Here is a 25,330-nt window from a genome sequence, read left to right on the forward strand (position 1 = left end):
TGACCTGAAATTCAGAGTCTTCTGGGGAGATACTTGCAGGCACTGTTCAGATCTACTCAAGGACTCAGTTTTCACAGAAGTGCTCTTCAAGACGTGGCCTCAAGAATTAATCTATCTATTCACATAAATAAGAAGAAGCTACAACAAAGTATTCTTCACATTTAAATGTGCTTCTATTTTTCTATCGTGTTAACACAGGCACCATTTACCAAGGTTTCCTCTTTTTAAAGGAATCATTTAGAAAAACAAACAGACATGCTTTATCTCAGAGGAAGAACTGAAGAATAAGGATAAAATAAACAGCTTGGATTGGGAGTCTGTAAATTTGAATTAATACAAAAGACATTTGTACCAGTATTTTGTATTAGTAGACATATGTTTAACAATATTTGTTTCCTGGGAGGTATTGTTATTAAAAGGAAAAAGAAAAAGAGAAAAAAAGAAAAAGATAAAAGAAAAGACTAGATGGAGAGGAATTCAAACAAGAGTGGACCAAGACACAGATTAAAACTATGATCCAGAAGTTTGGCTTCAGCTTTGCCTAAGATTATTCATCATTTTGACAAGTATGCAACTACTGCATGAAGATGTATAGGAAATTCAAAGCATTTTTAATATCCTTACATGCTTTTAGCAGTCTCCATCTATACATCCATATATACATCCAACGATGTATAAAATGTATATTCTTTTTTTTCTCTTCGAGCTGCTTTATAATTCTTCTATGATTCTTCTACATCATTATTCTAAGAAAATTTATGTTTTGAACCAATAGTACTGAAGGAATAATTTGGCACACTGTTTATAGTATGCAAAAGACATGCCTGAAGCTGTGAACACAAAGAGCAGAAAACTCCTTAGATGTTTTTTCACTCTAACTGCTCCTACTTGTAGCAGGCCTGCAATTAAGTTTAATAGTGAATTGAATTAGAATGTAGGTGGTGGTTCTGTACTTCTCAGATGAAAATCTTTATTTTATACTTAATTAAAAATACATTATTCTCCTTATGTACAAAACTATACATTGTTTTGTTCTTGGGGTGTGTGTGGGGGAGTGGGGATTGTGTTCCCCAGGTTCAAGGCAGGCTTGAAAAAACTGAATAAACTGAAGGGAACTTCCCGGAACTAAGAGTACTTAAAACAAGTACCACAAATGTAGCTGTGGACTGTTTCTGTCAAAGAAAGAAAAAGTAGATGAATTTGTGAAGCCCTCACACTGGGGAGGAACATAACTGAAAGTTTTCCAAATGCCAGTCTTTAGAGGTCAAATCAGAAAGACAATTTTGATTTTCCTCTCCAGTAGGGATAAACACAAGATGATAATGTTCTGAAGAATGGGGAAAGGTCTGAAAAACAGACTGACATGAAAATGCCTCACTATCACGCAGAATTTTTCTATATAAGGATATTGTCCACTATATAAGGATATTGTCCAAGGATATTATTCTACCAATGTTTAGTGTGACAAGGTATAAAAAGACTAAATGGACTCAACTTGCAAGGCTGATTCAAAAAGGAAACGTATTCAGGAGGATTCATCTGCTCAGAAACAGAGACATTGGGAGAACATACTAGGAGTCCCTTGAGTGTTTTGAGATCCTTGGCTTGATGCCACCTACCTATCCACACTTGGGATTGTGTATTTTCCTCTTGTGAAATAATGAAACAGGTCCACACCTTCAGTTTGTCTCAAGATGACTAAGATTGTTTCTCTGACATAATGGATGATAAGCTATTTTGGTATCTTCTGCTAAGTTTCTTTTGTAAACACCACAATGAATCCTGGCTGACGCCAGCTCAGATTTTGTCACTGCCAAACTTGGCACAAGCGGCAAGGGTTCTTGCTTCTGGTTTGCAGTGGGATGCTGTGGTAGCCCTGGCCACGATAAGCTTCCTCACATTTCAGGAATGCTGAGGCATGTTGTCCCATATCAATACTGTTGTTGAATAGGAAGGTTTGGAAACTTCCTAAACACTTATTCCTGTCCTGTACTATTTCCTGAGCTACCTGACATCGTAGCTCCTACTTGCCAGCCTCTACGGCAGGTAATGGAAAGACGTACATTGGGATAAATCCATCATCTTTATCGATGACCTGGACGAGGGGATCGAGTGCACCCTCAGTAAGTCTGCAGATGACACCAAGTTAGGTGCGTGTGTCGATCTGCTCGAGAATAGGAAGGCTCTGCTGGAGGATCTGAATAGGCTAGACCGATGGGCTGAGGTCAACTGTATGAAGTTCAACAAGGCCAAGTGCCGGGTCCCGCACCTGGGGCGCAACAACCCCAAGCAGCGCTACAGGCTGGGAGATGAGTGGTTGGAAAGCTGCCTGGCAGAGAAGGACCTGGGAGTACTGGCTGATAGGCAGCTGAATATGAGCCAGCAGTGTGCTCAGGTGGCCAAGAAGACCAACAGCATCCTGGCTTGTATAAGAAGCAGTGTGGCCAGCAGGTCTAGGGAGGTGATTGTCCCCCTGTACTCAGCTCTGGTGAGGCCACACCTCAAGTACTGTGTTCAGTTTTGGGCCCCTCGCTACAAGAAGGACATGGAGGTGCTCGAGAGAGTCCAGAGAAGGGCGACGAAGCTGGTGAGGGGTCTGGAGAACAAGTCTTACGAGGAGCGGCTGAGGGAACTGGGGTTGTTTAGCCTGGAGAAGAGAGGCTCAGGGGAGACCTCATTGCTCTCTATAGGTACCTTAAAGGAGGCTGTAGAGAGGTGGGGGATGGTCTATTCTCCCACGTGCCTGGTGGCAGGACGAGGGGGAATGGGCTAAAGTTGCGCCAGGGGAGGTTTAGGTTGGATATTAGGAAGAACTTCTTTACTGAAAGGGTTGTTAGGCATTGGAATGGACTGCCCAGGGAAGTGGTTGAGTCGCCATCCCTGGAGGTCTTTAAGAGATGTTTAGATGTAGTCCTTAGTGATAAGGTTTAGTGGAGGACTTGTTAGTGTTAGGTCAGAGGTTGGACTAGGTGATCTTGGAGGTCTCTTCCAACCTAGACAATTCTGTGATTCTGTGGTCATCCAGCAACTGTTCATAGAACAGATTTTGGTTCTTGCCAATGTAACTACCTCACAGAAGGTGTTGACTGAAATGGAGTTGTTATTAGGAACAAGGTACAAATGTTGTGAATATTAGCTGCAGAAAAGGGTCCTAGAGGCAAAGACCTACAAATTGCCACATGGTAGGAATCTTGAAACATGACCTGATGTGAAAGAGTAAATGTTAAATTTAGAGAGACCATGCTAGCATTTAACTAGTATGAGACACACTTTTTCTAAGGTATGGTAAATTAAAATCTAAAAAGCCACTTGCACCTTTCTGCTACATGTGAATAGTCATCCAATTTTGTATCTTAAAATTCTCATTAAGATCTCAGATTCAGCAGTGAGTAAAATATATAACGTCCCGTGCAATACTATGAGCTCTAAATTAAGTCCAATTGCTGCTTTTGAAAGACTTTTAGATAACATTGTAGCAACCTTGGGCAAAGGCCAAACCTTCACAGTTTGAATTAATACAAAATTTTTGACTGAGCCAACCCTAAATCACCAAAACAGCAGTGTAATGACACAGAAGTAGGAATAAAAGTCAGAGGAGCAACAAATACAACATTACTGATGGAAGAGTAATTAATTCAAGAACATCCTAAAGCTATACAGACATGAAACTTCCAAATATGGAATTATCAGGTAAAAACTCTTAAAAAAAAAAAAAAAAGCTAATGGGAAAAGGCTGTATTTTTGTTTATTTATTTATTTATTTTCCATGCAATGTGAAAATCTTTAAAAAAGACATTTTGAGATCCTTAACAAGTACAACGGGAGATTTTTAAGGGAAAAATAGCTTCCTGCTGAAATTTTCCCTGAAGAAGAAAATGCAGGTGAAGACCTGCCTTTGAGATTCCACTGTCTGCTTTTATCTTTTGCTTTTACCATGAAGTAAAGTTTCTTTATTTTTTAATCTCTCTCCCACATTTGCAGCAATAAAGGCCTATACAAGGGAAACTACAAAATTGTCTCCACAAGACAAAGAATAAGAATGAAATCAGTTATACCTGCAGTTCTGCCAATCATAACATATGGAGAATAAAATCCCCTTGACCATTTCTAATAATCATTTGTATTATTCATAAATAGAAGAAGGAAGGTGTTTCTAGAGCAGGTAATCCATTCCTCATTGTTAAGCTGAGCTTTCTTAGTCGCAAGTGACTCAACAATTACTTAGAGAGAACTGTATACATTAAATAGCTAATTTCAGGCTTCTGCATTTCAGGGCCTTATCCCAGGCCAGCAACAGTTGAAAGTTCCATTAACCTTAGTAGGCTATGGATCAGGTTGTCAATCACTCTCTTCAATAGCTATCTTACATGAGACATTTTTATAATAAGAAGGGCAACTGCTGGATTTGCAGGGTGATGTAAAAGTTTTGATTCTCATAAGTGTCAGTCAAACTCATAGTCAACAAAGAAAAACACTTTACTGGAATAGAAGTATTGTTAGTACTCATTCATTTAATTGTTACGTTTCCAACCTCAGTGGCTAATGACAAGCTTATCAGAATCTATCATACAAAGTGTACAAGTGCAAGACAAACTGTTGTAAAAAAAAAAAAAAAAAGTTGAAATTTCACTTAGAAAAACTATGGCTTTTTCAAAATATTCATGCTGATTGATTACCATTTGACATGTAAATATCTTTTAAAGGTCAATATAGCCACTGTTGATTCTCTCTGCTAAACTGGAATTTGATTTATTGCAAATATTGTCTCAGAGATTAAAAAAAAAAAGTCAATGAAAACATTATTGCTAAATCTTCTTATAATCAGACTAGTTTTCTGTTTTCTCGTGAGTTGGTATTTACTGTCAGAAAAGAAGTCTTAACAATATACCCTCATTCCAGAGACAATTATAGTGGCAAGGTCTGAGTTTGATGAATTTCATTAAAGACAAACCTCAGGAGAAAGCTGCAGAAAAGACAGAAAAAATGAGTGAAAACTAAGTTGCAAGTGCCAGGGTGGTGTGCACTTCTGTGTGAAGGAAGCAAGCAGAGATATCTCTGGTGCTGGAGCTGGAGAGTTGGACAAGAAGGTCTTCAAAGGGTGTGTTCCTGGTACCTGCCAGTTGGCAATGCTGGGGCTGCTGCAGATGAGGGCCCATGAGGACAGAAGATGTGCAAGTCTGAGTCTGTATGTGTGTGCTTGTGTAGATAAGGTGAGAAAAGTGAGAAAACAGAGGGGAGTATGATACAGAGATGGGGGCAGCAGAGTTTGTTGAAGTGTGACACCTAAGGCATCAGTTCTCTCCTTATGGTTCTGTCGCCTTGTGGTGGTTTTACCCAGCTGGGCAGCTGACCTCCACCACAACCGCCCTCCACTCCCCCTCCTCAGAAGAGGGGGAGAAGAAACTATACTGGAAATAAAAAAAAAAAGAAAAGAAAAAAAAAAAAAGCCTTACAGGTTGAGATAAGGATAATTTAATTAAAGGGAAAAGGAAGAGGAAAAAAAATCAAAGGCTGTGCAGAAGCAAAGATATAGAGAAATAAAAATTACTCTCTACTTCCCATCAACGAGCAATGTTTGGCCATATCCTGGGAAGTGGGGCCTCAATACACATAGTGGTTGTTTGGGAGGACAGACAACTTCATAACGAGAGCCCCCCTTTCCCACCTTTTATTGCTGAGTGTGACACCACAAGGTGAGGATTATCCCTTTGAATCAGCTGCCCTGGTGATGTCGCCTCCCCACCTCTTGCTCACCCCCAGCCTGCTGGCTCTGGGGTCTTGGAGGGAGTCCTGATGCGGTGCCAGCACTGCTCAGCAATAGACACAACACTGGAGTGATACCACGGCTGTTCTAGCTACACGTGCAGAGCACAGCACTGTATGGGCTGCTGCAGGGAAATTCAACTCCATCCCAGCCAGATTATAGTACACAACTATTAAAAAAATGTATATTCAGCTTCAAGAATCAACACAGGATTTTAGTTTGAATCGTAATTTCTTAAGAAGCTATGAGTCTAAATGACAGACATAGATTTTTGAAAGCCCAAATCTGATTTAATGAACCTTGGGAAAAAATACAAGCATAGCTTGTAGATTCGCAAGGTCTAAAATTCAGACTCCAAATTTCAAGAGCCCAAGGAGAGCTATGAATATCATTACACCTACCTGACATAAAGGAAGTCCCCAGAACTGTGAGAATGAATACCTGAAGTCTCAAAATGCCAGGGGAGCAACAGGACTGAAGAGCTGGAGAGCAGAGCAACAAATAATTCTCCCAACAAAAGCATTTGCTGTTTTACCTCTTTGTGGAGGTGTGACTAACTCTTTCCACACACAGATGCCTGACAGACAGAAGTTTTGTCTGGCACCAGGGGAAAGCAGGTTCAGAGCTCCTGGAATCCAGCTGCAACTCCACTCATACATTCAGACTTAAAAAAACAAAAAGTCCAATTAACTTTCTCCACTTCTGCACTTACATTAGTCAAGCAAGATGGGATGGGGAGAGGAGGGAACACTATTTCAAAGAGGAGGGGATGCTATCTGGAATAATGAGAACCCAGAGTATATGTTTGTTGTGGGCTTGAAACCAAATCCTAACCATTAGAGCATTTGAGATTATGTAATACCCTGGCAGAAGGAGGCCAAGCTCCTGCAAAGCCATGTAAGTAAAAAAAGGGCACTATTTTCAAATGGTGTGGGGCATTTGTTTCTCCACTTGTCGTCTTCTGAATGCCATCTGACTAACAACAGCCTGTGCTGCATGGCTGGCTGAGGTGAATCCCAACAAATTTGGTATTTGAGAAAGGAAAAAAAAAAACCACAAAAACTACAAATACACATTTGTCTTGAGAAGAATACACCAATGACAAGCAATCTCTGGTGTGCCATCAGGGCTCAGTAGGACATTAAAAAAAGTCAATGATGTTTAAAAAACAAAAGAGTTTCATGAATATTCATTAAGTAAATATCCTCAGATTAGTTAGTCAGTACAGGAGAGGATGTTCATTAAAAACAAGCGTGCACAGACTCACCCATATTCATCAGTTATGGCACCTAGTGCACCTTTTCTTGCTTACTGTTGTGAGCGAGCCAACAGTCTTCAATTGCCCCAATCAGCCTGTGACCACCTTTCTTTGCCATCTCCCCTGCAACCCCTTCCCCATGGTGAGGGGCTCAGCTGCTTACTGCTGACCCTGGCCTTGCTTTGTCTACCTGATATCCATGTTGGGTGTTGGTCCTGCCTCACCAACACAGACCTATGGGGTGATGGTTAGACTGCTGGCTGAACCCCATACTGCCATGGGACTGCTTGGCTCTTCTCATGTTTGAAATGATTTCTAAAGCCAGCTGTTCTTTGCTCACCTAACTCAAGAGTTAGGCACCTGAGCATCTCTTCCTGTGGATAAATCTCTGGGAATGTGTTACTCTTGTGAAAAAGTCAAGGAGCATCAGCTAATGCCTGTATCCACCTGCCCCACCCCTTGACCTGATGGGGGCTCCCCCAGTGAAATTTGACCTTCCTATAAAATCATGCCTATTCCTCCCTTCTCCTGCTAAAAGCTATTTCTTTGCATATTCTTAAAATACAAGCAGTGCTTGCTTTCTTATTCTAGGATAGCTTTTTACTTGCCATTGAATGTCTCTCTCCTTCAACAGAGTGTGTACTTTAAAATGTGTTGTTACTAACATTATCCCACAGAGCTTTACCTGAATGTGTGAAAACAAATATTGACCTTGCTTTGCAGCCCTGTGATGTAGGGCTGAGAGCATTGCGTAAGCTGAGGTTCTTGCTGAAACAGCAATTTCAAAATATAAAACACAAATTAGAAGTTGTATGACAAGAAGGCTCCACTAATCATCACCCACCTGTTGTATGCAAAGGTGTATCTTTTTATGACAGCAGTTATGACTCTTTATTGGGTATGGGTATTGCTTGGGGTTATTCAGAATATATGAAGTAATACTTTGATTCCCTGTATTTCATTTGTAACGATCAGCTATTAAGGATTTAAAACAGGGAACTTTTATAGTGTTTTCTATTTCTGATGAATTAGCTTGAACTTATTTATGCAAAGGCTTCTTTGGACTGCAAGAATCTCTCAAGCTAAAGGCATCTGAGGAAAAACATAAATAGAACTTACATGCTGCAAAGAAGTTTTCACGTAAATGAAAATCTGACTCAGTAGCTACAAGGTCTTTGTGTTTAGCTACCAGTGTAAAAAATTGAGTGGTTTAAAAAGAATGAATATGCTTTCCCTTGGGAGGGGGTGTGTGTGGAGCAGGAGCAGAAAAGCATAAGCTACAGCTCATTCCATGAGATTTACTTGTGGACTCCTTATGATTCAGAGGGGTGTAAGGTGGAGGACAGGTTTTTTTTTTTTTTTTTTTTTTGTTCCCCCCTCCCTCCCACCTGGAAAGACTGGGACTGGAAAACCTGATGTTTAACACCTGGCTACCCAGCTATTGCCATCAACAAGGCTTTGACTTTTGCAATCACGGAAGGTATTGTGATGAATACAGGTTACTGGGGAGAGATGGGGCCCAGCTGTCTAGGATAGGAAGGAAAATCTTCTCTGGCAGGCTGGCTGCCTTAGTGAATTAGGCCCTAAACTAAAAAACATGGGTGATTGGGCCCTAAACCAGGATACTCACATGTTTGTGAGCAATAGGGTGGAAGAGTGCACCTATCAGAGGAGTGAGGAATGTCCTCCAGCTGTCCAAAAAAGGCTTGGTCAAAAAGGATGGACAGTTGGTCCAGATTAAGTGCCTCTATATAACCACTCACAGCAAGTGTAACAAACAGGAGGAGCTAGTAGCCACTGCCCAGCTGGAAAACTGATTTGATTGGAACTTGGTGGGACAAATCACACAACTGGAGTGCTGTAATTGATGGCTATAAACTACTCAGGAGGAAAAGTGAGGAAGGAAAGGTGAAGGAGTTGCCCTCTATGAAAAAAAAAAAAAAAGAAAGAAAAGAAAAAATGGGATTGACTGCATGGAGCTGTCTTTGAAGAACAGCAACACACAGGTTGAGAGCTTATGGGTGAAAATTAGAGACCAAGTGCAAGGTCCTGCACCTGGGCTGGGTCAATCAGAAACAAGAATACAGGCTGGGTGTTGACTGGACACAGAACTGTCCTGTGGAGAAGGACCATGGGGTACTGGTGGATGAACACCTCTATATGAGCCAACAGTATGCATTTGCAGCCCAGAAAGCCAACCATTCCCTGAGGTGCAACAAAAGAAGTGTGGCCAGAAGATCAAGGGAGGTGATTCTCCCCCTCTGCTCTCATGAGACCCCACCTGGAGTGCTGTGTTCAGGTCTGGGGCCCCCAGCACAAGAAGGATATGGATGTATTAGAATTAGGCTATGAGAAAGATCAGAGAGCTGCAGCACCTCTCTTGTTTAAACACAGGCTGAGAGGGTTGGCGTTGTTCAGCCTGGAGAAGAGAAGGCTCCAGGGAGACCTTCTAGTGGCCTTCTAGTCCCTAAAGGGTACTACAGGAAAGCCTGGGAGGGATTCTGTCAAAGCATGTAGTGATAAGACAAGGGCTAATGGCTTTAAACTAAAAGAGGGTAGGTTTAGATTAGATATTAGGAAGAAATTCTTTACTCAGAGAGTGGTGAAGCACTGGAACAGGTTGCCCAGAGAAGCTGTGGATACCCCCTGCCTGGAATTGTTCAAAGCCAGGTTGGATGGAGTTTTGGGCAACCTGATATAGTGGAAGGTGTCCCTACCCATGGCAGGGGGGTTGGAGTTAGATGATCTTTAAGGCACCTTTCAATCCAAACCATTCTGTGACTCTATAATTTACTGTAAACACACAGTGATGTCTCTAAATTATGACTCTCTCTCTCTCTCTCGTTTTCTTGATCACCCTTCCATTGGATGATTTGTAAGTTTAAAATTTCAAGTTTTTCTCCTTATATGCAGTTCCTTTTTTTTTTTTTTTTTTTTTTCACAGCTCAGTGCCAGGTGGTTTAGTATTCCCTCTACTTTAATTATCTTTAAAAACCTTATTTGACATTGTAGCATGAGAATTATTCTTGCTATAGTATATGAATATCTTGCCAGATGGCAACAGGGGGATTCTCCCATACTTGTGAATTAGTTTGACATCACCTAACAGTGAGAGCTTGCTTAGGGTGTAAAGGTGCATGGTGACAGCACCAGCACAGTGAGCTCTGCTGTGTATTCCATGTGTTCATCAGATGCAGTAGGTATTAATCAGGTTATGTGTGTATCTTGGCATGAAATTCAAAATCATCCTCAAGAAAAAAGATGAGTACCTCTTCCAGATGGCCATGAAAACTTTTCCTGGCTGACAAATTATTGTAAGAAAGGACAGTCTTCTTGCAAGAGTAAAGCACACCACGATGTTAATGCTTTAACTCATTGCTGGCACAAGGTAGAATATGACAGCATTATGACAGCATTTCTCATCTTGCTCAGATTTCAGACATAGTCTTTGTTACAGCTGGCTTCCTACCTGTATAACTCCAAAATTGCCAGATTAACATAAGGGTCATCTAAATGTTTGGGAGAAAAAAAAAGGGGGGGGGGGGGGCGGGGCGGGAAGAATGAAATAATATCAACTAGCAGAACTCCGCTGAGTACAAAATCTAGTCATTTGGGGAAAATGAACTGGCTTATACAAATACTGGAAGAAAAGCAACATGTTGCCATGTGTGACCTGTCTTCATTATCACTGTAACTCTGCTGAAAAGGAGCTAAAAAGGTACATCTGAACTGGATACAGGTAGGTAACGCTGTGGCAGCTCCCATATTATAGATGAACACACACTTTACTGAGAAGTAATAGTGTCATAAAAGAGCAGAAGGATGTAAGTTAGAAGCAAAAAGAGATATTAGGCTTTTGAATCCATCTTCTGTTAGTGGAGGACTGTGGAGGACTGTTGCCTGCAGTATGTTTTCTCATACTTTGTCTGGTCTACTTTGTCCTGTGTAATAGTAGTTTCCATAATTTCCCTGAGGAGGAACAGATGACAGTTTAGTAGCTCTCATTGTCAGGAAGCTGCTGTTGGTATTCTGCCTGCTTTCCTTTTCCCAACTCCATCTCATAAGTCTGAACAATTTCCTGAGTTGCGCTCTAAACAATGCTGCTTTTCCTGTCTCCACACTGCAAAAGGATGGTGACTGGTGGGACATCTACAGGCTCCCAGAGGCTAGTCCATGGGAAGTGGCATCTCCAGGGAGCAGCCCAAAACCGAGGGGGCACCTATGTCCACATTACTATAGGGGCAGCCCCAACACAGCCTCCCTGTTATGCATACACTTCTGTGCTCACTGCAGGTAGTCAGAGAAATATCTTAAATTTTGCCTCTGAGACATAATCCACAGTCGCAGGTGGGCTTTGTGCCCCACCCTCCTAAAAAGGAATCCTTGCATTATAGCATAAGGCATGCTCATGATTTCCCAATGTACCAGTTAATTTTCCATACTCCGGGCCCTAGGTTGCTGAGGGCCTCAAAAAGAACATAGAAAATACATTTTTCTTTGTTCCGTGTTAACTATTTACTCACTTGAATATGAACCTAAAAGTGGTTTTGTCCTGTGCAAAGCAAGAGGTTGACAGGTCTAGTTGTTTACCAAGACACTATCAACATCTTAATACGGCCAACTGTGTAATTCTTGCATGTGTGTTTAGCTATTCTTCACTCAAACTCAAGATGACTGCTCCAGGTGTGAGCAAAGCAGGAAAAACAGGACTTTCCCATTCCTACTACTCCTTCCAATGACCTGCATGCTGTGGCATTAATTGACTTGCCTGCCTTAGTGGCACTAAGAGACATGGTTTAGCGATGGGACTTAGTAGGTCAGGCTGATAATTGGACTTGATGACCTCGAAGGTCTTTTCCAACCTCAATGATTATATGATTCTATATATAGATCCTTTAATGAGTTGTTATTTTGTACTTTATTGTTATCCACCAGCTCCTGGTTCAATTTATGGATAACTCACCTGAGAAATTTGCATTCCTAAGAAACAGACTTCAAGGATTTGTATCCATAACATAAAAAACTTTTACATGCTTGCAACATTTTGATCTGCTAAACTACTGCACAAAATACTTGCTAAAGCTTTAGTGATGTTTCATTAAAATAAATAAATAAATAAATAAAAGTTGCTATCTAGTCCTGAGGATACATTAATAATGTCATTTGGTAGGCAATCACCCAACAGCAGTAGTTTCAGAGATTAATCATTTTTATGAATTGTTCACAGTGTTTCCCAAATTGTAACACTGCTTAAATATAAAATAATAATAATAATTGGATTTTCAAAAATTTACCATCAGTTAAGCAGGTGGTTACTTCTAATAGGTCTCTGGCTGAGAGAAGACTTACCAAATGATAACCATGGAGCTTACTACAGAATCAGAGTAATCATGAAGCTTACTTCAGTCATACATAAAGTTTCGATAGTGTTTGAATTTTATAAGAACTTATCCAGCTCAACTAACATGTGCTATCTAAACATCTTTTTAGCCGTGTTGCTGTTGTTATAAGAAAGAGTAAGATTTCTGAAGAAATAAAAGAGGCATTATTAGATTTTAATTACAGTCAGTAAGGTCATTAACAAAGGCATTTATCAGCTGAGAAATAGAGTGCCTTTGAAATATCAAGAAAAATACTAAGCCTATGGCTAAATGATTAACTACTCAAGAAAGTATCTAGCATCACTAACCCTACCGTTGTGCTTAAAATCTTTAATTTATGGTGAAGACATATGTCTCAATGCAGGAATGGCTTAAATAAACTTAACTGAGAATAATATAAAACTTTAAATATATAACAAACAGCCATGCCAAGGTATCATTTATTCTTCAGTTTCTGAAATTACATAAAGAATAAAGAAAAAGAAAAAGAAGTTAACCAAAAAAAAGGAAGTTAACCAAAGCCAACAGTTTTAAAGTCTTCACTTTAGAGGTCTTATGTGAACATTGATACACATGACAATCAACTTACATTTGAATGAAAGCAAACTTGGAATAAATATTTTGAAATATTTAGTTTTCTAAAATAAGCACTGCCATTTGTGTCATTCTTACCTGCAGAAGTTTTCACAATTTCTGAAGTATTTCTGAGACCCATAAAGTCAAACTGATAGAGTCTCCAAGACTTCTGGTCAGCAGCCTCCACTGAGTTTTTTCTCCATCTGTAAATCATTTCTTCTTTAGGATAGCCATCTAAAAATAAATAAATACATATATACATTTTATTTCATAAAAAGGGTGATGTATAAAAGTATCTGTCTGATATTTGAGAACAACTCAATTTCTGATCTGATGTTTTGTCAGTTATTTTGGTGGCAGAATTCAACAAAAGAGTAATATGGCACACAAAAATAGAGCTGTAATTCGAGGCACATTATGATTCTCCACAATCGTTTTTGTTGTTGTTGTTGTTGTTGTTGTTGTGATTTTTTTCCCAATGGAAAAAAAATCTGATTTGTTCTATCAGAAGTAGATTTCTTTAGGGATGCCATTGATTATACTAATTTGAAGTCCAGACATCCAGACACATTAAATATACTGCTTTACATATATTCTGAATAACTTGTACAAACTAATGGAAGGAAAAAATAAATAAATGGTGGTGGTGAAGATGTAAACAATTGAAAATGACAGATTGTTTTAAATGTGATAATAGTTCTAATGGTATGTGTGCTACTGTTCTTCCGAAATGAGCTCAAAACAATGCAAAAACTTGAGAATTTTTTAATTAGCCTGGGATTTTTAAAGTGATTATGCCATCATCTTACTTCTAAAGGCCACGGTATTTAACAAGGCATCACCTGATCTACACAGCTGAAATAACTTCTGAAAGTCTTCCTTTATCAAGTTAGAGCTTAGAAAACAGAATTAATTCTCATGCCAATATTTAATTTCCCTTTTTTGTAAGACTGGCATTTTCCAATAGGAGTCCAACAGAAAATTTTCAACCAGCCCTAATCATAATAATAGACCATCTAGAAAACAACAACATGCCCTCAACAGTTAAGACTAGATTGTTCTCTAATGAATAATCCAATGCATTCCTATTCATCTAATAATTAATATAGTAGGTGTAGATTACAAAACAAATTAAAAACCTAACAACAACAATAGGCAGTTAATATACCTATCTCATCAGTATTTTCTTCCCATCAGATACTAATAGGTTTTGATATTTATGTTGCAAAACAGCTTCTGTCGTCATGGTGCTACTTCTCCGATGTGTTCCTATATGTGATTTTGTCATCTTGTTTAAAGTTCCATCCCACTGGGGCATTGTTATAAGGTGTACATGACCTTATTTATCCCTTTTCATAACACAGCATGAAAAATACCCACAAGTCCCTCAGTTCTAATCTGTAGAAAATTACTATGTGTTAATTCAAAATGTAGCATTCACATATTTTCCATCAATGTAAATAAACAACACATGAAGAACCCAACAGAATAACAAGCACAAGCCCTGCCATTCTCCGCAAGATCCCTTGCTGCCAAGCAATTTTCACTGCCAATTCTGCTGTGCCAGTTTGTGAGATTGATTTAAAGGTTAATTTTTTTTTTTGACTGGCAGATTATGGCAGAAGATGCGGAGGTACAGTGAAAGAATAGAGGGCTTTTCAGGGTCTGGTGTCCTTAGCCATGAATCCTCTGAAATCTCCTTGAGCCTGGCTCCTATTTGACTGAGCACTCTGATCACATTTCTAACCAAATAATGTCCTTGTCTAACTGAAAGGCCTACATTTTACCTTAGGAGACTTCTTAACTTGGTTTAATTTGGATACTTTTGTCCCCTCAGTTCAGGACAGAAAAGGCATCAGATGTTCTCTTCACCATGCTGCTGTGTTCTCACACCAATGGCAATGGCAGAATTGCCCCTTCCCTTCAAAGCAATATTGGGATTACAAAGGAGGCTGCCAAGGTGTTCTGGGTCCTAATTCTATATCCTAGCATATATGTGCCTCCTGATACAGAGGAAATGAAACCACTGCCCTCTTGCACTCCCTGCATCAGCTCACACTGCAGAACTTGTTGCCCAAAGCACTAATTTGCAGATTTTGTAGCAGGCAGGGCCCCTTTTCTCAGGTGAATTCAAAAATATTCTCTCATAAAAATCACGTTGAGGACACCAAAATATTAGGATCTTAAAAAAGTGGGATTGTGTCTGCATTATGACAGGAGAAATTTGATCAGCAAGAGACAACTCCAGAGAGTACGGAACTTTCTTTGGTGACACACTGAGCTCACTAATATTTTGGAAGGAAAGAGCGGTTTAGGGAGAGTGGTAAGTGTCAACATATTTCATGTGACATATTCAAAATTAAATATTTCAGCTCTGAATTATTTCACTCAAACATTTAAAAAATTAAATCTTTAAATTTTTAACTTCAAAGCTATATTTTTCTTTTATTTTCTTTTATTAAGATTTCGCCATAATTATTGCAAGTAAAAATATTTCAAATATCCTGGAAGTAACTTTTTTTTTTTAAAACATATTATTTTAGATGGATCTAAAATGAACATTTTACTTTTCTTCCAAGATTTACTGAAAAAAAAAAAAAGTGTCAATTAGTCTTTAATTCAACTTCTTTGCCCCTTTGTATGTATCACTAGTGAGACCACATCTTAAGTACTGTGTTCAGTTTTGGGCCCCTCGTTACAGGAAGGATACAGAGTTGCTTGAGCATGTGCAGAGAAGAGCCATAAAGCTGGTGAAGGGACTAGAAAACAAGATATATAAGGAGCAGCTAAGGGAAATGGGGAGGTTTAATCTGGAGCAGAGGAGGCTGAGGAGAGCCCTCATTGCTCTCTATAGGTACCTGAAAGGAGGCTGCAGCAAGAGGATGTTGGTCTCCTTTCTCAAGTGACAAGTGATAGGAAGTAAGGAAATGGTCTCAAGTTGTGCCAGAGGAGGTTTATATTGGATATCAGGAAAAAATTAATCATGGGGAGGGCAGTCTAACATTGGAACAGGCTGCCCAGAAAAGTGGTGGAGTCCCCATCCCTCAAGGTATTTAAGAGACATCAATGTGGTGCTTAGGGACATGGTTTAGTGGTGGACTTGGTACTGTTAGGTTGGATCTGATGATCTTAAGGGTCTTCTCCAACCCAGATGATTCTATGATTCTTCCAATTTTTGGGTCTTTTTTCTTCATCCCATGGGCAGCCCACCTAAAATTCATTACAGTGTCAGTAATACATGAAACTTGCTGTTAAATGAACCAAGGCATATCTATTTATCCTGGCACAAGCAGCACATAGTCAGGAGCAAGTTCATGACTCTCATCATTCGGTATTTTTCCTGTATTTTTGACTAAGAAGAGACAGATTCAATTTGAGAATGACTACTTTCAGTATTACTCATTGTCATTAGATAGTAAGCAATTGACTTCAGGAGACCATCATGCACTTTCAATAACAGTCCCTTTTATCCCCAGATACTGACATCTACTCTTACAGTGGCTGGGTTACTTACATCAAAGGAGACAGGTACATGCGGTTCAATGGGAGTTGTTTCAACCTGTTAAATAACTGCTGTTATGTTCAGCTCCAGTGCTGGGTGACTTTCCTTTTCAATTCATTTAAAAGATATAATATTTCTTACGGAAAAATGACACATCTGCTTGGACGGTATTTCACACCTAAGATTTATCTAACTTTCAGAGTGGACTATGGAGGATGACTGTTCACAATGGTGCTCTTGGTGATATGTAATATTTCTTGTATATAGCCTAATTACTTCTTGCACTCTAAACGTATCATTTTAGAAAATATCAGACCTGGAGATTTCAGTGCTTCCAGAAGAAAGCACAACCTCTGCAATTCAGCCCGCAACACAACTATGAATATATTATCTACAGAAATACCTGTTTTCTTGCAGTTCACCAGCATGCCAAATGGCAGTAAATTACCTTAAATTCTTGACCTTGTGGCATCAAGCCGTCCATGCTAATCAAATTGCTACCAAGTCTATTTAACCTGACAATTTGCTTTAGGTTATGTGAGAATATCCATTCTGCAACAGAGCAAGACTCCAAGAGCACAAGGAGGCTTTACAGTGGGTGGTAGTAAGTCAGCAAGGGAGACAGCATGGGAAAAAGACAACCACACCAACCAAATGACACTTCTGTGTTACAGCTGTCCAAGCTCTGGTAATATGGAACTCAGGAGTTGCTCAGCCTAAGACCTTCATTTACGCTCCCATTAATTTATTTGTGTGCCTTTACGTTCTCCTTCTTTTTGGCCTGATAATTGTTTTGTATGTTCTGTTGTAGTTATTCATATGTTCCAAAGGTTTTATATTTGTATTCGAACGTATCAAAGAGTTTTAGAGAGATCACCTTAAACCCTTTTTTTTTTTTCTTTGTACGACTGGCACTTACATGCATTTGTAAAAGCAAATCAAGAAAAAAATTGTTGAATTTTTTTCTTTAAGAGCCCTGTAAGATGTATCCATGTAGTACCTCCTGTTTACTTTCACCAAACATACTTAATGGCTATTCCAGTTAATACAAATGATTGGTACCTTGTTGTTTTACTCAAAGGCTTAAACATATATGTTTTCAAAGTGTACCACTGATTTTAACTCCAATAATGGAAACATGGATAAGTAATAAATGCATTTTTTGCTGTTTGGGAGGTAAACGTATTATAACAGAAAGCCAAATTGTCATGACAACCTGTAAGAGTCTGTGGATTTTGTTTTATTTCCCTTTTATTATTGGAATAATTGAAGTCATGTTACCACATCTTCTCACATCACCACCATATCATTTATAACTGACAGGTTAAAAATAGTTAAACTTCATTCTTCATGCTCATATTGTTCCACTTTCTCTGGAGACTAAGTAGTTTGCACAGAAGCCTCTACCAAACTGCTGGAGAAATGGTCAAGACCAGAAATATCACCAGGCTGGATAAGATGTGTGCAGTCACAAGGTAGCAGAGAAAAATGGTGTCAAGTGGCACTTAAAGAACATCTGCTATAGGAATCAGTTCTGACGAAAAATCAGCAACTTCCATAATATAAGCATTGATGTATCCATGCCTACAAGTGCATACTGCCTCTAATCTTGATTTCCCCAGTGCTGTTGCTTCTTTGGGCATCTCTGATCAATGCTTGATTTCTTTGTGTTGCCTTCTTTTCTGTGATAATGAATCTATTTTAGCAAGGGTATAGAAGGAAGGAAGATAGCAGAAAAAGGGTCATATCAAAAAGGACACAGAAAACTGAAAGAACAAAATTCCATCCAAAAAATCTTTTATTGGAAACATGTCCTCCTAAAGTTAGTAAAAATGAGAGACATGGAAAGAGAAAAAATAAAAAGAAGAAGAAAAAAAAAAACTCTTTCGACTTTTCAGACTTTTTTTTTTTTTTTTTTTTACTGCTGGTTCTTCACACTTAGTATTCAAATATAATGCAGGCAGACCCCACTTGTAGCAGAAAGAATAATGAAACAAGGAAACTCATCTGTCCTTCCTAGCCTTAGAAAAATTTATATGCCCAGAGTGTGCAATGAGGAGTTAATGAAAACAGAAGCAAAGCTGAAAATGTGGGGGGAGCAGGCAAGAAATGAAGAGTCAGTTCAGTTAAGTATCTGCCAGGAGGCTGATGCTTGTGACTGGAATATATATTTGAAAAACATAGCTGGATTCTGGGAATGTTCTGCTTTTCCAGGGGTGTTAGAGATACATTCAAAGTCAGGAGAAAGTGTGATCTGACAGACAAGCTGTCACCATCAGCTAGTACTCAGTTTACACCACAGACATGGAGGGAGTGTGGTAGATTGAACTGCTGCTGATGAACATATTCCAGAGAGGGAAGGATGCCCTGACACAATTATATGCAGGCCATTTGAGGTAGCCCTTTACACCTTGCAGCCAGCTGCTTCCATGCACGCTTTGCTTCCTTGGATGCAAAATTTGTATTCAGATTAGTCAGAAGACTTGTATCAACACTGCCTCAGTCAGGCAAATGGATAATGAAGTCCAGAAATGCAACTTTCTCTTCTACCATGCTATGGATGGCAAATCAGATGCTGCCTGGCCTCTTTTTTTTTTTTTTCCTGTCTTTCTAAATGCTTCCTCATTGGAAACCAAACTGCATTTAAAATCCTAAATTCTCGGTGTTTCAGAGGTAGAGGTTTCACAGTGATCTAATCCTGTATCTGTCTGATGTTTGTCCTCAGAAGGTGTATGTGCTTTTAACTAGGAGAATCCTTCAGGTTCCCCCATTAAAAATGACACTGCATGCATTTATTAAGCAAAACTGTATCACAGAAATTGCAAAGTTCCATTTCAACTTGTTTAAGGTAGAATAAAATAAAAATAGGGGATATAGAAGCTTCATTATGTCTTTTCAGAATGAACCTATTAGGGTAGAGAGAAGTAGGGTAAGAGAACTGAGACATTTCTTTGTGTTTGCTTAGGACCTATGGGAAAAAAAAAAGCAACTTGCAGTTTAATGCAGATTGAGTTCTCTCTGTTCACAAATGAAGGTGATTAGCTTTTTTTTTTTTCTTTTTTTTTTTCTCCTCACTGATTTAAAAATGATGAGGTATTTCAAAAGGCAGCTATAATAAAAAAGACAGACAGGAATGCTGTAAAGATAGCTTTAAAACCTGAAGTGATTTATTTCAGCAGTTGTAGATAATTGCACTTAGGTGATAACTACAGTAACTATAAATGTTATTCTTTGCCCTATTTGCTGGCATTGATAATTGACACCTTATTAACTGTACATTAGCTCATGAAAAAATCGACCAACATAATCATAACTGCAGAATAATGGATATAATACTGCCCTGATTACATCTCTCTATGAAGAGAGAAAGATTTTCTACTAAAAATGTGTTTTAATATGATTGTGATATCACTTTGGCAAAGAACTAGAGGATCCAGTCACTATAATCAACAGTAATGCTTAATTACACTTTTACCCTGGACTAATTCTGTTTTTTGAGAGAAGTGCTAGAACACTAATACAATTTCCTGGTATATTGCATAGTAGCTTAACTTTTGGGAGGAACTTGTGGCATCAATGCATCTTTTCGGCCTTCAAAATAAAAAGGAGGAAAAGACAAGTGTTGCTGTCAGCAAAGGAAGTCCCAAAAGAAGGATTTTCTGTTAACTAGATCTTGCAGGAGGTAAACAAATATTTTCCTCATTTCTTGCAACTCGTAGACAAATTCTAATCTTACCTCAGAGAAAACAGCAAAGCTAATAAAAGGTGAAAATGAGAAGGGAAAGAAGGAAGAAGAATGAACAAGACTAGACTGAGAAGAGAAACAAGTTTTCCATTGAAGATGTTTTGAGATGTGGCTTTTCTGCTTGCTACTTTCTGAAACAATCACAGTTTTCTTTTAAAATCTAACAAATACTTCTCATCTATGGGTGCTATGATTTGGTCACAAACAGCCCCAGTAGTGAGAAATCATATTCAATCATATCATAGGTGGAATAGTTTGAGATCATATTCAGAAATTATGGCAATTCTATTGCAACAATCTTTGCACTTTGTCTTTATGCCTAACAAACAATTTTCCTTTTAATTCATTTGCAATTGGTACCAAGAGTGATTTGTTTTGGAAAATGTTTGTTTTTGTCATATATTGTCCCTATAATCACACTTTCTATTGTCTTGCAAATGACTTCACCTCCCCACCACCAAAAAAAAAAAAAAAAAAAAAAAAGAACAGTTTCATCATCATCATACAGCCTATCTTATTGTTTTGTTATGCGTTTTTATTTATGTACTTGTTTTTACTGCTTGCTAACAGTTTTATTTGGAAGGCAATTTTCGGAAGCCTCACATACAGCAAATGCTATTGCCTATCTCTTCGCACTGCGCTGGCTAGCAGATTATCTCACAAATTATTCCACTGATAATTAGAACACCTGCTAAATGTTCAGATTCCTCTAGTTTAGCTATATTGCATCTCTGTTCTTAACATCATTAATGGCAAATGGGATCATCTTGCTCCTAGCTTACTGGATATAAATTGTACCTTTTCTAAGGAGCATTCTTGCATAGAGCGGTGTACTAAAGGCGTATATGGAAATCTTGCTTAGCCATACGCATTTCATGCTTTTTATGGAATAGATGCTTCACCCCAACCTCGTGTTCTATTGTGTATAGAACAATGTGAAGATTTTACCTTTAGTTTTCTGCAATACCACTGTCTTGCAGAGAAAAATTCAAGTCCTGAAATTGTTTTTCCTTGTCCAGGTTCTCTCCTGATCTGAATTTTTCTGGAATATATATTTGTTCTATTCTCCATGTATTTGGATGTTTTCTGATTATAAACAAAGGTGCCAGCAAGAAATGGAATTTCATTTTCTCACCGCGTGTACTGATTTTTCCTTACTCACATAGCTATTTCATAGTCTTGCTTTCTCTTCTCTCCTTAATCTGGACTTAATGGGGCCTACAATATTGTCTGAGTGATGCTGAGATTTCAAGAGCTGTATGCTACTACTGAGAGATCAGCCTTATTATCGTACTGCTAAAGGTATACATTGAGTTCCATAATAGAAAACAAACAGTGCAAAATGAATATTCTAGGAGCTACATTTTTGAGTTTAGGTGATTACATGATCAGTTCTCTATAGAGTTTGTAAGTGACAGTCAGAGAATATTATGATGTATGCAGGATTTTCTCATGTTTCCAGGGGAGGTTCAGACTAGATATTAGGAAAAATCTCTTTGCCATGAGGGTGGTCAAACACTGGAACAGGCTTCCTAGCAAGGTGTATTACACATAGCCCATAAATGCTCATTATCAACTTCAACTACTTTGGGTATTATAAGCTACTATACTAAGCTATTATAAGCTACTATACTATTACTAAGCTACTTGTAGTTATGCATTTTAATGGTAATAGTTAACTTTATCTTCAGTATAGTACTACTAAGATTTAGCTAAAACTATCCTAATGAGAAAGACAACATTGTTTACTGCTTCCATTGCGTTGTTAGACAAATTGCTGAGAAAATGTGTTTTGGATCATCTGAAATCATATAACAAATAAGCTAAGATTCTGACAGGGAGTCAGAACTCCAGTAATGTAAACAAGATGGTCATAAATAGCTCAGAAAATTAAAAAAAAATAAAATAAATTAAAAATGCACCTGTAAAGTTTTCTGTTTTTTACTGCAAACGGGAGAAAAGGAGATAATTTACTTACAGGTTTCTTCCTTTCATTTACAAGTAAACTATACCAGCTTTTTATTTCAATATTCGATATGAGGATTTTTTTAACACTGAGCATTCATTTTATGTTTCTCACATGAAGAAGAAAGTGTTCAAAGATCATACTAAACATGCATAATCCTGATATTCCAAAAGCTTCAGTTATAAGTAAGTTTATATTAAGTATGAATGCAATTAGACAAAGGGTATCCATTAACAATTCGATGACACAATATTATGATTAGAAGTGTAGTTTATCAACATGTAAATATAAGTGAATAAGCTATTCCTTGTAAAAAGTATATAGAAATAACTGGCAAGGAACATCCTACATTTCTTAAGAGAGGGAAGAACACTTCGTATTCTCAAACAAAATAATAATAATAATTGGGTAAGTATAGTTAAAAAACAAATGGCATTCACTGTTTGAAAGTAGCTGTTAAGATGAAATAGTAATAGCGTCCACAGAAGTAATAACATCCACCTATTTACCAGTTCTTGGGGTAGAAATATACAGCAACCTATGCACATTTTCCCCTGTACATAAATTTTCTATCCTATTTCAATTATAAAAATCATTGTAGTTATATATTAAGTTTACATAGTCCACACGGTTTGTGCCTAGCCTGACCAATACATTTTAACACCCATGGAACCAGATATCAATAACATTTTTTTTTCTGAATTGCCATGAAACCCATTTCAGACTTCACTGGAGATATACCAGCAAAGTCTATGAGCTTCCAAAAGCCTTCAGAAATGTGCAATGCTTCATCAACATAATGGAAGCAGGTTATGAATTGAAGATTTCCATGCAAGACTATTAAGTCTTTCTTATAGGTATTCTCAGAATGCATCACAAATGGTTAATAAAAGGTAAAACACCAGAATGCTCAGAACTGAAAACGCAGCATCTTTTCCCAGTGTCATTTCACAGAACAAAATGACAGTTTACAGTATAAACTACAAAAAAAAAAAAAAAAAGGAAAGAAAAAATAATTTGGCATGAGATTAGGTGAGTTTATTTTTCAAAAGATTTTTGAAATACTTTTGCAGCTGTTGAAAAAAGCCACCACCACCACCAAAAACAAATAAAAAAACAAATAATAGAAAACAACCAAATAACCAACAATAACAAAAAGGGGAAAAAAAAAAAGAGAAGAAAACCAACCATATTTTTTTTTTCACTGAAAGACTCTTTTTTTTTTTTTTTTCTTTCTGTTTTACATCAAAATCTAACTTAACACATGGAACTGACACTGGAAAATCTCCTTGAACAAAATAACAGTTATTTACATCTAGGTTCTTCTACTCAGATATTTTCAGTCTAACAGCTCTTTACAAAGAAACAAATGATATCTTCTTATTCATGTGGTTTTTATCATTCTATAAGTAGATTTATCAGCATTTACACACTTTTTTAGTCATTGGCACGCATGTCAACTTTCATACAAAATGAAAAAAATATAGCAGTCTAAAGTAAGGCAACAAAGATTCCTGTTATTTGTAATAGGAATATTATTTGTAGCTTGTTTCAATTTTAGCTCCCTGGAACTTGTCTGCACCTTACTGGCATAGCATGCAAGACTAGGCAACTAATGATATGTTAACACACTTTTTGAATCCCATAATGCTTACAAAAAGAGTAGTTTATGTAAAGGCTATGGCTAAGACCTAATAACAGCTCATTAGAAATTATCTGATGAAATGAAGTTTCACACAAACAGGACACTTTGTTGAGTCTGATATATTTATATTCATACTCCATTAAATTAGGAAGAGTACTGCACACCGTTTTTCTTTAGACATCAGCAACAGTGTTATGATGAATTAGTACATACATTAATTTTGAATCCACTAAATACAGCCTGCATCTTCTCTGGGAATATTTATGAGTGCCATGGTTTGGAAATTTACTTTCCAAGCATCTCAGGGTTGTTGGTTCTCCATTTAATGCCTTTCTTTCCCAAAATCTAATATTTATCTCATCTCACTCACTGATGGAAATTATATGATGCTCCTGTGTAGTACACCATTCCATGTCCTTTTCTCACATTTTGAGGTACACCTTGATCACAGCAACATCACTGTGATGAGTCTGTCTATCTCGATGCCTTCATCTCTTTTCCAGGTATGTTATTTCAAGCAAATGAAACTGATATTTTGGTTAGTTTTGCTTTAGCTCAGCTAAAAAAAAATTATTTCTGAAGCTTCTGAGGAGTCATGCTCTCTTCCTGCTCTTCCCAGGTCCCCACAGTGACCGTAAATCTCATTATATTGCACTATACAATAGGATAAATTCTGAGTCTCTTGATAGCTTCTTTCTCAATTTTTGGTCCCAGACACTAATCGATTGATCAGCATGTACTCACTCAGTCAGTGACATTCCAATACCTAAAGGAGGGCTACAGGAAAGTCAGGGAGGGACTCTATCAGGGAGTGTAGTTATAGGACAAGGATCAATGGCTTTAAACTAAAAGAGGGTAGGTTTAGATTAGATATGAGTAGGAAATTCTTTACTATGAAGACGGTGAGGCAGTGGAATAGGTTGTCCAGAGAAGCTGTAGATGCCCCATCCCTGGAAGTGTTCAAAGCCAGGTTGGACGGGGCTTTGGGCAACCTGGTCTGGTGGGAGGTGTCCCTGCCCATGTCAGGGGGTTGGAACTGGGTGATCTTTAAGGTCCCTTCCAACCCAAACCATTCTGTGATTCTATGATTCTATGATTATTGCTCTAAAATTGAAGGTCTGTGGTGGAGCTAAGGCTGAAGAAGCCAACTCGCCAATATTTTTGCCTAATAAAATGAAGAGATCAGATATCATTCTTGTTTTGGCTGGGATAGAGTTAATTTTCTTCCTAGTAGTTGGCATGGCGCTGTGTTTTGGATTTAGGATGAGAATAATGCTGATAACTCACTGAAGTTTTAATTGTTGCAGAGCAGTTCTTACACAGAACCAAGGACTTTTCAGCTTCTCGTGCTGCCCTGCCAGTGAGGAAGCTAGGGGTGCACCAGGAGCTGGGAGGGGACAGAACCAGGACAGCTGGCCCCAACGGCCCAAATGGATATCCCATACCATATGGCGTCATATTAAGCGGTAAAACTTGGGTGAGTTGTCCGGAAG

The 25,330-nt window shown here is 38.2% G+C and overlaps 1 protein-coding gene across 2 annotated transcripts in view; it reads right to left on the bottom strand.

Annotated features, from left to right (window-relative positions):
* The window catches only part of GABRG3 (gamma-aminobutyric acid type A receptor subunit gamma3), a 331,802-nt gene that overhangs the window by 37,343 nt on the left and 269,129 nt on the right, over positions 1-25,330 (bottom strand). For both annotated transcript variants that reach the window (XM_040535635.1, XM_040535644.1), the window contains exon 6: positions 13,076-13,213. In XM_040535635.1, the coding sequence (XP_040391569.1) occupies positions 13,076-13,213 (138 nt within the window). The remainder of the gene's footprint in view (positions 1-13,075; positions 13,214-25,330) is intronic.

The sequence above is a fragment of the Cygnus olor genome, chromosome 1 (genome assembly GCF_009769625.2).
Source record: "Cygnus olor isolate bCygOlo1 chromosome 1, bCygOlo1.pri.v2, whole genome shotgun sequence".
Taxonomy (NCBI): Eukaryota; Metazoa; Chordata; class Aves; order Anseriformes; family Anatidae; genus Cygnus; species Cygnus olor.